The sequence below is a fragment of the Camellia sinensis genome, chromosome 10 (assembly GCF_055761805.1).
Source record: "Camellia sinensis isolate YWXY chromosome 10, ASM5576180v1, whole genome shotgun sequence".
Lineage (NCBI taxonomy): Eukaryota > Viridiplantae > Streptophyta > Magnoliopsida > Ericales > Theaceae > Camellia > Camellia sinensis.
In genome coordinates, this window is record NC_138970.1 from 141,971,735 (window position 1) to 141,989,701 (window position 17,967).

Here is a 17,967-nt window from a genome sequence, read left to right on the forward strand (position 1 = left end):
CCATGCATGCCATATTCATGTCATGTTTTCATAATTCAAGTTTGAATTTTGCTCAATCGTCAAGCTTATGGACATTGATTTCATGAAATGGCCTTTAATTCTCAATGTTTTTCAAGTTTAGACAAGTTTCCTCAAGTTTTTAGCCAAAATGATGAGTGTTGAAGTGTTGAAATCAAGATTTGCAACTTGGAAGCAATTCTGGTAATTCCAGAATTCTGCTCCTATGCTTGAGCGTAGAAATCCACGCTCGAGCGACCACTCTGAGAGTGTGTACTTCTGCTCTGGCAACTAGAAGTCCGCTCGAGCGTGAAATGCAAGCTTCTAGAAGTTTTTATGTTTTACAGCACGCTCGAGTGACAAAAGTTACGCTCGAGCGAGGGCATGTCTCTCACGCTCGAGTGAGAGTCGAGCGAGCGTCGAGCAGAAAAATCAAGCAACTAGCATTTTTGCAAAAGTTTACAGACCGCTCAAGCGAAAAATCTTGCGCTCAAGCGACCACTCACATTTTACATGTCCACTTAAGCGTAAGAAGTCACACTCGAGCGAGGGCCTTATTTTCAGCACTTTTTGTTAAGTGTTTTCAAGTGCATTTTTGCATCATCTTTTCATCCTAGGCATTTCTAGGCTAAGATTAAGACACCAAGATGAGGATAAAGAAGTAGAAACATACCAAGACAAGAAAAAACTAAGTTAATGATTCCGAGTGTGTAATTTGATACGTATTCGTTTTGTATTTATGTAGGTCACGCGCCATAAGATATCTGAATTGCCTACTCTGTCCTTTACTTGGAGCCATCTGTTATCTGTGAGTAATAACTTAGTAAAGCTATATTCAAGTTAAATTATTTTCTGTATATGAAATAAGATTTGTTCTATGAGATGCCATATTTTATAATATGAATGATTGTCCAACTCTAACAAATGCTTGTGGTATTATGCTATGATCTAAGCATGCTATTTGTATCCAGGCCGGCAGTTCTTTATGCAACTGACAAGCTATTTGTACCCAGTCGAAGGTTCCTCTATGGAATTGACAAGTATAATCTATGATGCTCTGTATATGATCTGTTAGTGCTAACGGATAAGCCATATATGAACAAGCATAAATTCTGAATTCTGTATATGATTGAATAAGAATACGAATGCGAACTAGCTTAATCATGGGACATCATTCATTTAACCTTTTTACTCTGTTATTATTCACTGGACTCCCGCTCACTATTTAAATTATGTATGTAGGTGATCAGGCACATGACCAAGCTCAGAGTTGAGGACCTAGCGTCTCAGTTTTTGTCAGCCAACCTTTGTGCCTCCTGAGGAGGTTCCGAATTAAGTCAAGTCCAGTGGCTGTGTTGTTATGAATATCTAAGACTTTGTTTCTTTTGCTCTATGAACAAGTTTCTCTGTTTTTATGTACATGAAGTGACATGTAAATACTGTATCTTTTGACGTCACTCATATGTTTATAAAAGTTTAAGATTATCAATCTCATGTATGTTTTCACAGCTCGATAGACTATATATATTTTATGTATTTGCTTCCGCAGCCCCTTGTGCATTATTATGTTAAGAGACATTTGGTAATCCAAGGATTACTAGCCGATTACGACGCTAAACCTATAAGGGCGAGTTGGGTTGTGACAACTTAGGCCATGTGGACAACTCAAAATTATGTCTCTCTCTCCCCCTACACACACACACACACACATATATATACATATAGTTATGACGTAAAATGATTAAAATATGACACTTTGTGATAATAAATTTCACATATATCAAAATTGTATAAGGTACACACCTTAACATGTCCCATTATTAATGTGCATATATATGAATCTAAAACTTAAGGTTTGTCTATGAGTGTAAAAATGGCTCGTGGCCTGAAACTTGCCTATGGCTCAGGGTGGGTCCGACCTTATTAGGCCCAGGCCCGAGCCTAGCTCAGGATCATGGGTTTGGACCATCATTTTGAAACCCGACCTATCGACCTGCTCAAGGCCCAGTGTCATTTTTGGTAGAAAAAATAAAATTTTGGTGAAAAAAATGGGAGAAAAAAAAAATGTTCAAGCCTTGCCCGAGCTTGAATTCGAGCTTGAGCCCAGGCCCAGGCCTACCGGCCCCCGCTCGAGGCCTACCCAAGGCCCAAATACCCCCTGGGCTTGGGTCTAATTTCCTGAACCATTGGTCGGCCCGAAGCCTGGCCCTAGTGGGTCAGGCCAAGCTGGATTTACACCCCTGGGTTTGTGTGGGAAGTGATTTTTTTAATTTGAAAATATTTTGTTAAATTTTTTTTATGAAAAAGTCTAAAAAATCAATGCGAAAAGAATCTTTAATTTTTTAATATATATATATTTTTATTTTTAATAAAATTTTAGCTAAATCAACTTATTGCCGATCAAGGGCTTATATATTTATAACAATAATTTTCTACAAAATAATTGGATAAATTCAGGTTCTAAAAAAACAAAAAACAAAAATTTTAGAAAGTTTGGAATCTCTAGTGCATTTTTTAGAAAACTTTAACTGTTGAGAGTGTCATTTACCAATTTAGTTTGATTTGGTTTTTAAAGTGAATCAAATTCCAAACCAATCTATGTGGTTTGAAACCAAACCATAACTAAACCGCAAACAACAGGTTAGTTTTGATTTTGTTTTACAATTTTAGATTCAAAAATTGAATTTAATTAAAAAATATATATTTCTACCTATAAAGTATTCCAAAAATTGATAAACATGCTTAAAAATTTAGTAATACTTTCTAACTAGCATTTATAAAATGTGTAGTGACACATTAAATTCTCTATCTTATATACTAAATATTACATAAATGCAACTTGTTTGTAAAAATAAGAAGTGTAAAAATATTATAATTATGGTAAATTTACGAGTGATTCTTATAGTTTCAATTGAGTTTCACTTTGGTTATTTTTATTTTAATTTAAACATATTTGTCTTTAAAATTTTCATTTTCTATCAAATAAAGACAATAATTACCAGTCATTTAAATTATAGATAGAAAATAGTCATATGCAGTTTACATGACAAATTTTTGAGGATGACAAGTTATTATTTTTAATTCAATTCAATTTTTAAGTCATGTAAAGTGTACATGACAATTTTTTTCATTTTACAAAATTTTCAAGAATGGTTCGGTTTTTTAAACCTTAATTCAGGAATCAAATCGTAATTGACAATTCTTAATCAATGATTATCAGGAAAAAAAAAAAAAAAAAAGGAGAGTAATGAATGAGACTACACTCCTATAAGACTTTCACAAATCTGATCCACTTATAATGTATATCTCACACATATATGAATGGACCTCACATATACATGGATAGCAATGATCACTTTGGGAGTGCGGGAATCATCTCCAAAAAGGGTTTCAAATATTTTTTGAAAAAAAATATTCAAATTGTACGGTTTGCACCTGAATCGATTAATTAATAAAATAAAATGCACCAAACAGCTTGAAAGTGGACAACCAATCACCCTCAGAATCCAATTTCCACAAGTGATAGTTTTCCAAACGAGGCCCATTCTGTTAAAGAGAGCAGAAAAGATTTGTAAATACCTTTCATTGGAAATGCTTTTCCTCCCAGTTCCACCAAAATTACCAAACGAGAGAAAATGAAAGAAAGAGAAGCATTAGATTCTTCTGGGTCCCACTCCTCGGATTGGACCGAATGGTGCTGACAAACTACACCTCGACACACCAGATTACTACCACATCTACAGCAACCGTTTTAAGGAATAAAGACCACTAATCAGATATAAAATTATTATTATTATTATTATTATTATAAAAATAAATCAAAGTTAGATACTTTTAGATTTTGTTCTCATTCACCTGGAATTCCCAGAAAAGGGCTTCTAACTTCATCTGAATTACACTCTTGCCCTATCTGTAGAAGTGGAAAAATATCTCAACATTAGTGGCATTTTTGTACTAGTCATAGATCACTTCGAGCCTTTGGTCATTGGGACTAAAAAGTCCAGGTCTGCTTTAGCAAAGACCAATCTAACAATTAATTTATTAATTAATTAATGGATCGATTAACTTAGCATCTTTACTATTGATTAAAATTTCATAGATAAATTACACTGGCGCCCTGAAATTTGATCTAATTAAATCTCAGCCCTTGATATTTTGAAAATTACACTTTCACTCCTGTAGTTAATAGTCTCATTTTATAAACCCCTTTGTTTATATAAAAAGTAACAACTCTTAATAAAAAAATAAAAAAAATTACATTGAAAAAAAAAGATAAAGCAAATAAAAGGGAAAAAAAAAGAGAGTAAAAGAAGTAAAACAAAATAAGAAAAGAGAGAGTGCATGAGTTCAATATTTTCATTCTGTCTAAATAATTATAATGACAGGGGGGTTAGTGTAATTTTTCAAACTTTAAGGGGTGATATGTATTAAATTCAAACCTCAGGAGTGTTTGATATGTGCATATTATTATGTTTGGGTTACAATAATCTCATTTGAGTCACAACACCTTTCTATCATATTATTTCAAATTCAACCCATATTTTATTTTTTTTCTTAAAAAATAATAAAAAATTATTTATTTAGATCATCCCAAATACCCCTAAATAGAGTTATAATGCCAAAAGTCAAAATTTTAGTAAAAACATAAGAATTAAAGTGAAATTTTAATAAAAGTATAAAAATACTAATAAAATAAGAAAATTTTGAAAAATTTGAGTATGACTTGTTTTGGAGAGTTGGTAAAAAGCTGGCTTTTGACTTTTTATTAAGTTTTTTGACTTTTTTGAAAGTGATTTGAGAAGTTGGTAAAAAGTTGACTTTTTGCTTTTTAATTTAATATTTATTTATGGTGTCAAATCAAATTAAAATGACTAAAATATCCTTACCCAACATAAGAGATTTATTTTTTTATTTTTTTCATAGGCCTTAATTTGTAATTTTAGGACTGCGTTTTTGGCACTTCCTAAAGGGATTTTGTTGCGTTTTTGACAGCCACATTTTTGGATATTTTGTCCAAAAACGTGACTTTTTACTATGTTCCCAAAATGGCACTTAGGCAGCAAATTATGTCAACTTTATTAACATTAAATAAATAAAGGAGTTTCCTTTTTATTGATAATCTGGACTAAAGGGTGTTGTTCTACCCATAAATATATCATTAGGGGTGATTTTTAGAGATGATAGATTAGGTGTTTGAATTATTTTTTAAATAAAAATATGACATCACAACTTCACTTAAAATGCAAGAAATTAAATGTTGAGAAGGACTACGGTACACACTCCTTAAATGGTGTGTACCATATACACCTTATAACTATAGAAGAAAAATGTTATAATCTTTTTTTTTTTTTAAATCATAACTAAAAATAAAGTTATAACTAAACAAAAAAATATCATAACTAAAATCTAAAAATAATATCACAATTAAAGAAAAAATAATTATTATTGAAAAATAATATAACTAAAAGTACATATGATATGAGATGAATATAATCGAATTCTCCGTAAAATGTTATAATTAACATGGTGATACTATATGCACTAATTAGTATACTAACTTATATACCAACACTAGTTATGATATCATGATTGATCCCACTAATTAATCACATTGTGCCATTTTGGGAACATGGCTGCCAAAAATGCCAGAAAAGTCATTTGGCAAGTGCAAAAAACGCAGCCATAAAATTACAAATTAGGGCTTATGAAAAAAAATAAAAAAATAAAAAAACCTCCACACACCAACTTCCCAAAACAACCCATTATAAATTTTAAAAATCTATTAATTATATCATATCATCAATTACTACACTAATTGATATATATAGTATTATTGTAATTAAAATAAAAGAGTCGAAAGTTTTTTTTTATGGCAAAAGTGTAAATGTGATTTAAGTGTAATTAACTTTTAATAATTAATTAATTGTGAAAGAAAAGTGGAGAGAGAGAGAGAGAAGAGAGAAGAGAGAGAGAGGACAGAGAAAAAAAGAGCCAGAGGTGTGTTTGTTCAGCTTTGCTTGATTCATTCATTCTTTCACAGTCGGTCATTCATTCACACCCGCCTTTTCGGACCCATCACATTTCCATGTGACTTTCTCTCCTCTCTCTCTAAAATGTGTATATATAGTTTATATATATCTACGCCTGGGTGATGCCTTACTCACCATAGTGGGAGATGGTAACGACACTGTAGTGTAGGATCTCATCTGCTACTCTCTCTCTCTCTCTCTCTCTATATATATATATGTATACATAACTTTCTCTCTCTAGAAGGAGCTAAATCTCATGATGAATCCCTTCATTTGCGGTTCCTTCAGTGAGATTTGCTGGTAAATCCAGAGCAGATGAGATGAAGATCTTATTCGCTGGTCACTTGGCTCTCTTGGTTGCTCTATCTACTTCTCTCACCTCCATTTTAGCTCTCTCTCCTCCTTCGTTTCCTCATCCCAAAGATCCTCTCAAGTTCATCTTAGGTTCATTACAATTCAATCCTCAAACTCTTCTTTTTTATCTATTTTTTTGGTCTTATAATCTTCAAATGGCGATTGTTTGGTGTTTTTGTTAATGTGGGAATTGAGTGGGGTTTGATTTTGGGGGTTTTGTGTTTGTGTAGGAGACGAGAATTTGGGTCCATGGAAATACGGAATATTGAGCTCCACCGCAGCTCAAGCGCCAGGGCCTGAAAGCGAGGTGCCAACGAGCACGCTTGTGTTGGCGGCGAATAGGACCAAGAGACCCGACATTCTTCGCGGGTTTAAGAGATATCGAGGTGGATGGGACATTGCCAATAAGCATTACTGGACTGTAAAGTTCTATTCTCTCCTCTTTTTTATTTCATAATTTGATTCTTCATCTGTAATGATTTTGCATTGATGTTTACATGTGGTATATGAATTGTGATATGTACACATAACACTAGATCAATTCTGTATTGAATTCGAGAAATTTTCCGTATTTGTTTGGCATAAAGACTATATTTAGTGTGATTCAATTATTAGAAATGTAAAACATTTTTGGAAAAAGCATGGTGCTGAAATAGAATTTTATGAATTTTAGGTTGTGTTTATGATTCCACTTGTTTTTAATGTGCCCACTAGATTTTTGTCTTTGACGAGATCTATCATAAGATTGTTTGACCAAAGAAAAGGACAAGATCTTTTGGTTCATGTGTGTTTTCTGGTAAATCAATGAAATGATTTTAAGAGGCATTTATGTCCGATATGCATGTGGATCACAATAGGGGAATCCTGTGAATAGATACGTGGAAACTAGACAAGCACATGATACCCACATAGCTTTCCTTTTCATAGCCAAAGTTACATGATACCCACATACACAAGCACACTTTCCCATTTTGATGTTGTTAGTAGGGCGAGGACCTTCAAGTTCTTCATCCTGCATTATTAAGGAGACTCAGGGATGGTGGTATTGGACAAGGCGGTTAATAATCACTTTGATTTTAATAATTTACACAATATTTTAAGTCAAGACACTGTTTTCAATTAATATTGGTCTTTTTGTCTAAAAAAATGCTCAGGTAATGTTTCAAGAAAATTATGTTCTTGCGATAAATTTAATTGTACAGATGCAAATGCTGGTGAATTATCTCTTGTCAAATTTGTTTAATTGGTATCCAACTCATGCATTGTTTTTTTATGAACCAGCAAATAAAAATTATTATGCACATCAGTCTGACCGTTTTACCTGTAGTCGGTTGGATTTACAGGTGCTGTTGGTTTTATTCTTTCTTTGGTTTGGTTTGTTTCTTTCGGTTTGGCTCTTGTTGTACATCATTGCTGTGGATGGAGAATAAAGGTCAAAAGTGAAGGGTCACACTTGCCACAAAGGATATGTCTGATCCTGCTTATTGTTTTCACATGTGCTGCAGCGTAATTATCTCAACTCCAAACTTCTAGCTAGCTTGATTACCAGACCTTTATCTACTTTGATGCTTTCCTTGTTTCTGGCTTTATCCATTCCTCATTTTTTTTAATGACTATTTTCTGAAATTGTTATTATGCTAAGGAAAACCTACTCTGATGTGTCTCCCCTGGTTTTGAGGTTGTTAGTGTACCCTCTTTCTCTCCTCGTTTGTGTGGCCGCACTTGGCGTGCACACATGTGTACAGAGAACTTTATATGCATCTAATATGATATACATATTTAGATATTATTAGAAAATGAAACTCAGGTCCATTTCAGACTTGGATTTTGCTTCCACGACTTTGATTTGTTAATGTACTAAGTTTGTTACACATTCATTCATTTTTTGGATAACTTAAGTACTTGAAAAAAAAGAGAGAAGGTTTTTGAAGGCATGGGATATCAGCTGTACAAAAAAAATCATGGTATCTACTTATTGTGCATATTTAATCATTAATGAGGAGCTTTCAAGTGAGACTGTAGTTTGTGAACAAGTTAATTTTTAAACATATTTTTGGAGAATTTTGAACACTTGATTAACTTTTTGAATCAGAATCTGTGAACAAGAAAATAATTTACTTTGTATAATTTACTCTTAATCAGAATCTAATGAGCTAGGTATTATTCATATAATTGTTTGTTTTGCTGTTAACTTGAGCAAACATCACCGGAGAATTTTTTCTTGGCTAACCCTTTCTTGCATGCAGCTCTAGATTGAGATGGGGTTTGTGTTTTGGTTTCCGATGTTCTGTGATCCTCAAAGCCTAGGTTTTGCATGTTGCGGCTGAATTGTTTATGAATAGTAGTATCTAATTCCTTAATCTGGATTGGATTGTAATTTTTAAAAAAGTGCAAGTTTCCAAGTTGTGTATTTTACTCATTTTAAAACATCCATGTAAATACTGGAGTACCTGAATGAATCTTTTGGATCTTTTGTCATTTAGGAACATGTTTTTACTTGGATGTATTTCCATTACGAGTGGTGCTTACAATCATGAATCAACTCCACTTAACAAAGCCTTTTCCCAACTATTTATAGGGACATGAATAATTCGTCATTTGTATTTTACTCATTTTTTGCACAGTACAGCTTGTACTGCTAGAAAAGAATAGTAAAACATGTTAAGCTGAGCTGAATCATGTTTGCAAATGACATGATTAAGGAATTACATGGTTGGTTCTTTTTATTTTTAAAGAATCTATATAAGATGTTGTACAAATATTTCTTGTTTAAATTATTGATTGAGATGTCAATTTCTTTAAATCATCTTCAAATCTAATTAAGGCAGGTCAAAATTTTCTTCAACATTCTTTTTAAATTTCATCAAGACATATAATTGCTGGTAGTCTACTGGGAACTCTGGACTTATAAAACTGTTAACATAGCATGTCCATCAAAATTTGAATTTGCACACTAATTGGGAGTTTAATTGTTATTTTCTTTAGCTGAACTTTTGTTGCTTATTTCCCGTGCCTTTGTTCCTTGGTGTTCCACTAGTCAAATAGATTTTTTTTTTAACTTCTATCCTGTGATTATTTTCCATCTTATCTTTTTGGTCTCTTCCTAACAAACCTGCTCTTTCATCATCCAGGATTGGATGTATACTTCTTTCTGTTGGACAGGGTGAATTTCATGGTGAAGCAATGCATACTCTGAGGTTTGTTGTGAACCAGTCAGACTACACTGTGCAGACACTAAGAAATGTCACAGAGTATCTATTACTTGCAAAAACCATTAATGTGGCCCAGGTTTTTCTTCCTTCAAATGACAAAGATGAAATCGACAAGTTGAATGCAGATTTAAATTCTGCAGCAGATACACTTAGCCAGAAAACAAGTGAAAATTCTGAAAAAATACAGAGAGTTTTCAATACAGTGTATGAGTTCACAACCTTGATATTATCATCAAATTTAGATTTGTATTGACCTCACAATGTTGACTGGAAAAAAAAATTAATTGCAGGCGATCGGCACTGATCACTGTTGCTGCGTTGATGCTTCTTCTCTCTCTTCTTGGTCTTGGTATGTATCATTGGAAAATCACATTGACGATTTCTTGCATGTGGCTGTTCTTCGCTGTTATCCACTTATAAATTTTATTTTTTTGTTGCAGTGCTATCCATCCTTGGGCACAAACATGCAATTCACATGTAAGATTTCTCTGTATTTAGTACATTCCCCTTCCACTTCTAATGAGTAAACAATGTTTTAGTTACAGAATATTTTCCAATAGTTCCACATCTGATTCATCCTTCAAATTGATGCAGATTCGTTGTTAGTGGATGGTTACTGGTGGCAGTCACATTCATTCTTTGTGGAGTTTTTGTAATACTCAACAAGTAAGATATTGAATATTATATATGCACTTAAGTTTTCCTTCTTTGTTAGCAACTATAGTAAAAATAAAAAATAAATAACGAAACAAAAAGGGGGGGACACATTTTTCTTTTCCCAAATTTCCCACACCTGCAAGTGCCTTTAAAGTTTTTTGTCAAGGGGTATGAAATATGTGATTAAAATCTAAATACCAATTTAGCATAATAAAACTATTTTTAAATAACTTAGAAATTAAGAAAACCAACAAATTTGTTATAACAATATTTTGTTGGAACGGAAGGGCGGCTTGGCCTAACAGTAAAGCTCATATTTGATTTATAGAAACAGACCTAATACATAATCATTTTTTACAAGTAACTAAATAAAAACACGGATTTTGTTCTTTGAAAAAATATGTATGCATTTTTTTTGGTCTCATTTTGCTAACTAAAGAGAAAAGAAAGAGGAAGAAAATCAACTCCTTTCACTTCATTTTCTGTTGTTATCTTTTCTCTTTCTTTTACTTTTTTCTTAGCGAGTCCAAGATCCAAACAAAACATTAAAGGGACAAATTGCAGCGACTTTTTAAAAAATAAAAGAAAACAAATGTTATAAAAATTTAGGGGGTGACTACAAAATTTTAGGGGAGACAACTAAGAAAATAATATTATCAGGATAGGTAAAAGTAGAGATTTTAGAAAATTTGAGAGGAGGCAGCTCCCCCTAAGGCCTATGTCCATTGATGCTGTTTCTTCTTCTTAACCTCAATGGGCCATTAGTGTGTGTAGTTTCTTTTATTTGGCCATAAGCACGCTTAGTTTTACAGGTCTAGGCTTTCCCGTTTTCTTGAGATAATTGTTTTGTAGTGTGTAATTTTTATTGTCATAATAGTGAACTCAAAACGGTTATATGACTTGCCTTGGAAAACATCTTACACCTGTTTAGATTCTTATTTTGGCTTCATTATATGTGTTTCAGTGCAATTTCTGACACCTGTATGGCTATGGGAGAATGGGTAGATAATCCCCATGCAGAGACCGCTCTTAGCAACATCCTTCCATGTGTTGACCAGAGAACCACAAACCAGACGCTCATTCAGAGTAGACAAGTCGTTAACGAAATTGTAAATATTGTCAACCAATTCATATACACCTTTGCAGACACAAATCCGCCTCCTCAGGCCAATCTGCCTTATTACTACAACCAATCTGGGCCTTCAATGCCACCTCTTTGTTATCCATATGACAGTCAGCTGCAAGTCCGCCAGTGTGCTGTTCCGTATGAGGTGTCTATGGCAAATGCTTCTCTGGTATGTGGTGTTTTGCTAACATTTTATATTTTATTTTTCTTAGACAAATGTTCAAAACTAAGGCCTCTTATGACCAGCAATGCTACTGCAACTGTTTTGGGCCTTTTCAACTGGGCCATCTGTAAAAATTGTTTGGTCCAGTAACATAAAAATGTCAGAATTCAATTGGAGCCAATCAAAACTTGAAAGTATCTTTTGGTTACAACCAATAATTTGGTCCATTTAGGGGACATTGTGAGCCTACTTAATAGCTATTCTTTTGTATCGTCCATCCTTCCATGTTGTGTATTGCATTTTCATTTTGGTTTGCATCATAAAATAATGGCTTTGAGGTTATTAATTCAGTGCCAACACCTCTCTTTCAATGTGGGGCTGAATTTTCAAATTTACTTCTCTCTCTCTCTCTCTCTCTCATCCAAAATTTCTGTCCAAATGCTTAGAGGTATCCCAGCTCTGCATTGGAAACTGGGTGATTGTGGAATTATTTTGTTATTATTTTTTTTTTTGTTTTTGATATATCTGGAGAAAAAAAAAAATCAAAAAAATTGGGTCTCGAAATGAAGTTTTTGTTTCATTCAACGTCTTGTCAAAATCTTAGATCTCCATGGTATACAAGCCTAATGTTAATTTGAAATTAAAAATATACCGATTCAGAATAATGTTTAAAATAAAGGAGAAACAATTGATTATCTTATAGTGAAGATTGTCCAAAAAAGCAAAAACCTCTAAATAAGCTTGTGATCTCTTGCGTGTGTTTTACAGGTTTGGCAGAATTTCACTTGCACGGTGTCAGAATCTGGGCTATGCACAAGCGTTGGGCGTGTGACCCCCAACATGTATGGCCAATTGGTAGCAGCTGTTAACATAACTATTGCTCTTCAGCTCTATGCCCCACGATTACTTAGTCTCCAGGATTGCAATTTTGTACGTGACACCTTTCGGAATATCACCTCCGATTACTGTCCTCCGCTAGAGCATCATCTCCGAACAGTAAATGCCGGACTTGCCCTCATCTCGGTAGGTCTCATGCTTTGTCTTGCTTTGTGGTTACTCTATGCAAACCGCCCCCAAAGGGGGGAAGTGTTTGCGAAGCTATCGTTAAGAATTAGAAGCAGTTGCAAGAATGGAAGCAACGCCGATGTAATATCAAGAAGCACGACTCCAGGGAGAGAAGTCTAGAGTAGTAGTGTTGTGATATATATATAACTAATATATCTAGAGCAGGAAATGAAAAATATTGAGATTTAGATTTGAGGGTTTTTATTGTTTTATTATATCCCTTGTTGGCCAAAGAAATCAAGGTGGGGCGAAGCACCATTTTGAGTTGGCCGGCATGTAGTCTTTGTGAGGTATGTATGGCCTTTGTAAAGTAAAATTAATGCAGATCAGCCGCTTTTCTTGTCTTCTCATTAAAATTTATTACTGGCTGTATGGTTTCCATGTTTAAAAATGTACTAGCTCCTTGCAATCTGTTATTATCTTTTGTTCTACCCGGATTGTGCATTTGAATCAAAGGTGACCTACTTGACCTGATTTGCCTGACCCGGTTCTTATTGAATTTGGATCTTTTAGCGTGTGTATATATATATATGTATATTATTTACTATGTTATTTACAGGATTAGGAGTAGGTGAGTAGAGAGAACTCTTGTTTCAAATAGACAACCGCTTTTTATATTTTGTTCACCTTTGGCAGTGAAACTCTTGCCATTTTTAGCTGTGGACTTAGGTTAAACAGAACCACATGTATCTTTGCATTCATATGTGAATGCTTTATTTTACTTTCTTGTTTTTATTCTAGCATAACACAAATTAGCTATAGCAAACAAACATGCACACACAGGTTATAAATGGGCAGGTAAGTTTTCATTATTTTGGGAGTTTCTCTAATTGCTTTGTGCAATTTGTTTTTCCACATTGAGAAATAAGAAATTGACATAGGGATATAACTGATCATGTGATTGTTCATGAACTCACTAGCAGAAAAGTTCAACCGTAAAAACGTCTCACAATGATATGATAAAATAGTTGAGTTTTTGTTTGTGATAAATTAAAAGTTTCACACTTAATTTGTCATATTTTTAGAAGTAAAACTAGGAGAGATATTTTGGTAATTTTTGGAGATTAGTTACACGCGTTTGGATTGAGTTGGACTACTGGATTGTGGGATTTTGAACCCACAAAAGAGATTAAACAGGTCACATTGTGCGATAGTTGATAGTTTTATTAGAGCTCGGCATAAAAAAGCCAAAGGTATTTTTGGTTAAAATAATAAAATAAACTTTTTAATTTAATAAAATAAAATATCACATTAAATTTATAATTATTTTATTTTTTCTCATATAAAAGTTAAAAAAGTCAATAAGCCTATCTCAAATGGGATTTTTTAGTTACAGATTAAAATAGTCAAAAAATTAAAAAATCAACTTACATTCCAAACGAACTCTTACTATCAACTACGATGTCTTGTCAAGAAAAAAAATAGTGGTTTATCTTAAATTTACCTCCAATTAGAATTTCTAAATCGAATTCTAATGTCTTAGAAAGTCTTTCAAATGGTTTCAGGGTCTCCTCATCATCTTTTTGTTCAGCAGGAAACAGTTCCCAATGTAAAATGTGAAAAATGTTTTCTATGCTTGATTGTGCTCTTGAAATTAGATGGTTGTATATTGGTGATGGTTAGGGGTGGGTGTTGCGTCGTGTTTGTATTGTGTCGTGTCATTTTGGATTCATGTTAGAATTATTTTAATATTAATCTGACTCGTTTATTATTTCGTGTTATCGTGTCGTGTTATTTTCGGTCCGTGTCCAGTTCATATTATGTCAATGTGTGTCATGTCAAAAAATCTCACTATTAACTAAAAATAACAAATATATGAAAAAAATTTAAAATTTTCTTCACAAGTTAAATTTAATTAAACTAATCTCTATTAAATGAAAATATTTATAAAATATTTAATTTCAATTTAATTTAATTTTCTTAATTTATAAATATTATATTTTTTATTAGATTAATTCAAATAATAGACAAAAAAATACATTAAGTTCAATTAAAAGCAAAAATAAAACCTATATTAAACTTTAAATTGTATTTTAAGTACTTTTTAATAATTAGATGTAATTACGTAAGAGATTAAAAATGTCATGATATTATTTAGTGGAATATTAAATGTGTAACTAATTTTTCACCATACGGGTTATCCGTGTTAATTTCGTATTATATAAATTTGACACTAATCTGGCCTGTTTTAATATTCATGTTATTGGATCGTGTCATATACGTGTTCGTGTTAGGAAATGGTTAACTCTAACTCACTAATTTCATATACGATTCGAGTCGTGTTATCGTATCGTGTCGCAATTTTTCACCCCTAGGGATGGCTTGATAATGACGGTGATAGTGATAGTAACGGTGGCGGCGGAGGTGATAGTGGGGTGCAATTGGCGGTGGTAGTGATGGAATGGTGGCAATTGTAAAACTTATAGTGTAAAAAATATTTTTCACATTTCAAAATTACAAAAAATATTTTGGGTTCAAATAAATTTGTCTTACGTTAAATGGTTTGGATAATGAGAGTAGATATGGTTTGGACCATGTGTATTTAATCATTTTGATTTTATTTAGATTTCATGTAAAATTTTAAAATCCGTTAGCTTTTGTTTAAACTCACATTTTGAAATTTGAGGACTAAATTAATAAAATTAAAATAATAAGAACTAAAGTGTAACAAATGAAATACTTTGGATAGAGATTATTAGTGTAATTAGTCTAGGAAAGAAAAAGCCAGAAAGACGTACAATACTGATGAAACAAAAATTTGCAAAGGTGAAAATGTATATCTACATATTTGTTTGAAAAGTGTTATATATAAATGAAGTTCAAACATGATTTTCTTATCAGAAATACAAAGACATGAATTGTACACATTTATTAATGTAGGTTCTACTGTTTTAATAAGAAATTTAGTAAATAAAAAAATTTTACTTTATGCCAAGTAGTTTAGCTCATGTGCAGTTTTACTCTATCCATTACAGGGAAAAAGGGATATGGTGGCGTTTTTTTAACGACGTTTTTTTAAACGTCACTGTTATTAGTATTTAACGGCGTTTATAAATAAACGCCGCATATTCTATTAGACAAGACGACACCGTTTTATAATGGGAAAACGCCTCCAAATGCGGTGCCACACGCGCCTCCTCTTGTGAAACCTTATTTTGCATCAGAACCCTCTCTAAGCATTTCGATCGAAGATTCAGAACTCTCTCTCTCTCTCAACTCTTGTACGCACACATCTCTCTCCCTCTCAACCCTCCCTAAGCTCCATCGAAGATTCAGATCGAAGCGATTTCGAAGCTCCATCGAAGATTCAGATCGAAGCTCCATCGAAGCGATTTTGAAGCTCCATTGAAGATTCAGATCGAAGCTCCATCGAAGCGATTTTGAAGCTCCATCAAAGATTCATACCTAAGCTCCATCGAAGATTCAGATCGAAGCCCCATGGAAGCGATTTCGAAGCTGCACCGGCGAGGTAGCGAGCTCCACCGGCTCATTTGCAAAGATTCAGTGATTTCCAGAAGCTCAGATCTGAACTCGGACCCCTCGATTACTCTCATTTCATGCTCCGATCTGAAAAAAATCTCAGTTTGATTCTTGAGGTATGTTCGGATTGACTCAATTTGTACGATTATTTGTTGTTCCCTTCATATCTCTCTCTCTCTCTCTCTCTCTCTCTCTCTCTCTCTCTTATGGTTCTGCGATGGTGGAGGGGCTGGGAAGGGGTAGGTAGATCGTCGGATTTTGGAGGATAGGCAAGGGGATTACTGAGTTTGGTCCTAGAGGGAGGGATTTCTGTATCAATGTGCAGATACATAAATGATATATACTGATATATATATATATATATATATTTTAATAATGTCTATTGGAAATGTTTCTATTTTTAAATCAAGATGCAAATGATGGGAACTTGAATGGACAGGATTTTTGCACAGAGTCTTGTCTGGCCTCTGAGACCGACCATTTACTTGTAGATACTATTGAAAGCAGGGTGTTGAGTAACAAGGAGGGAGAGTCTTCTCTTTCAGAATCCAAGTGGTTAGAACATGATGAATCTTTGGCTGTTTGGGTCAAGGTATATATTAATGTTGTTGCTTTGACTTCTACCTTGTTCTCTTTTATTATATCATTAGTATAGTGCACATATACAAGTTTGATAGTTCTGGGGCGCTGTTTCTCAATGTGGTTGCCTTGTTGATTGAGGTTTGATTGTACAGATTAGTATGATGGCTGGTGAAGTAGAAATTAAAACTTCACCTGGCTCACCTTTGTAATTTAGGCCCTTCTGTTTTCATTTTATAGAGTTGATTGAAAAAATTTCGGAGCTCTTTTCTTCACTCTCATGAATGTATTGTTTAACGGGTTGACAGAGGTTGCATTGACTGTTTTGAGGCTTCCTGTATTCTATAAACAGAGGGATTTCTTATTCTATCCTCCATGGGCTTTTGGGTTGCCAATTTGGGTCCTCGGTATACCCCTCTCCTTAGTGGAATCAGCGATATGGATCAGTCTTGCATATTACACAATTGGGTTTGCTCCAGACACCAGCAGGTAGTAGTGGTCTGCGTGTTCTTGGTTTCTCGTGATAGTTTTTCATGTTTATACTTTTGCTTACCAACTTAAATTCTTCATTAGAAATTTATTCTTCCTACTCTGCATTTAGTGGTCACTTGAACCTGATAATTTATTCACTGACAAATACCCACCATCTGATTCAGGTTTTTCCAGCAGTTATTGGCATTGTTCAGTATACATCAAATGTCTCTCTCTCTCTCTTTCGCTTTGTTGCTGTGGGAAGAAAGTTGGTTGTTGTATGCACTTTAGGAACCTGCACATTGATAATGAATATTCTGCTTGGAGGATTTATAGTTGCCCAAAGTAAGCTGCCTGATTTCTATTTTCACTTTTGAGCCTATCTTGAATTAGAATGAGCTTTTAATTTACCAATCTTTATACCACATTGTTGAATATTTCTTGACATTTAGCCAAGTAAGTTGTGGATTCTTTCATGTGATTGTTTATATATTCGATGATCAAAGCACTATATCTACAACCATTCATTTCCTTTTGTGCCCGCAGATGACATCGAGCCATTTATGATATGGGGCTATTATATTTCTCCAGTGATGTATGGACAAAATGCTTTAGTCATTAATGAATTTCTTGACAAAAGATGGAGCGCCGTAAGTTCTCTTTTACTGTTTGCGTAGTATCTTAGTGATTCAAAATCTATAGTCTTGGATGAAGATGTTGGAAAGAAGGATAAGAAATCGTCTGGACGAATGACCTCTGAAGGTTTGAGCCTTTACCTTTGTCTCTTTTGATCTTTACTCAATGATCTCGTCTTCTATTTCTCTTGCTGCCAAT

General features: G+C 33.6%; 2 protein-coding genes across 4 annotated transcripts; both read left to right on the top strand.

Moving 5' to 3' along the window:
• The first annotated feature begins 5,885 nt into the window (after positions 1 to 5,885).
• LOC114317120 (uncharacterized) lies at positions 5,886 to 12,959 on the top strand. Its single transcript, XM_028263818.2, has 9 exons — positions 5,886 to 6,470; positions 6,611 to 6,801; positions 7,708 to 7,886; positions 9,512 to 9,796; positions 9,883 to 9,941; positions 10,033 to 10,069; positions 10,187 to 10,258; positions 11,214 to 11,544; positions 12,307 to 12,959. Exons 1-9 carry the CDS (start codon positions 6,347 to 6,349, stop codon positions 12,721 to 12,723), a joined length of 1,695 nt encoding a protein of 564 aa, XP_028119619.2. The 5' UTR covers positions 5,886 to 6,346; the 3' UTR covers positions 12,724 to 12,959.
• Positions 12,960 to 16,423: 3,464 nt separating this feature from the next.
• Positions 16,424 to 17,816, top strand: LOC145801740 (uncharacterized). 3 transcript variants are annotated; one of them, XM_082893450.1, is made up of 4 exons: positions 16,424 to 16,675; positions 17,015 to 17,151; positions 17,332 to 17,478; positions 17,680 to 17,816. In XM_082893450.1, exons 1-4 carry the CDS (start codon positions 16,472 to 16,474, stop codon positions 17,681 to 17,683), a joined length of 492 nt encoding a protein of 163 aa, XP_082749576.1. In that variant the 5' UTR covers positions 16,424 to 16,471; the 3' UTR covers positions 17,684 to 17,816. The 3 variants fall into 3 exon arrangements, 1 of the variants encoding a protein (XP_082749576.1); XR_014343394.1 differs by having other exon boundaries at positions 16,454 to 16,675; positions 16,971 to 17,151; positions 17,319 to 17,478; XR_014343393.1 differs by having other exon boundaries at positions 16,459 to 16,675; positions 17,319 to 17,478.
• Positions 17,817 to 17,967: the final 151 nt, after the last annotated feature.

Excerpts from the sequence above, each read along its gene's own strand:
- LOC114317120 (XM_028263818.2), top strand. The coding sequence starts at position 6,347 with ATGAAGATCTTATTCGCTGGTCACTTGGCTCTCTTGGTTGCTCTATCT. Across the intron at positions 6,802-7,707 it reads CCAATAAGCATTACTGGACT|TCGGTTGGATTTACAGGTGC; the intron begins GTAAAGTTCTAT and ends TTTTACCTGTAG. Across the intron at positions 10,070-10,186 it reads CACAAACATGCAATTCACAT|ATTCGTTGTTAGTGGATGGT; the intron begins GTAAGATTTCTC and ends AAATTGATGCAG.
- LOC145801740 (XM_082893450.1), top strand. The coding sequence starts at position 16,472 with ATGTTTCTATTTTTAAATCAAGATGCAAATGATGGGAACTTGAATGGA. Across the intron at positions 16,676-17,014 it reads CTTTGGCTGTTTGGGTCAAG|AGGGATTTCTTATTCTATCC; the intron begins GTATATATTAAT and ends TTCTATAAACAG. Across the intron at positions 17,152-17,331 it reads TTTGCTCCAGACACCAGCAG|TTATTGGCATTGTTCAGTAT; the intron begins GTAGTAGTGGTC and ends TTTTTCCAGCAG.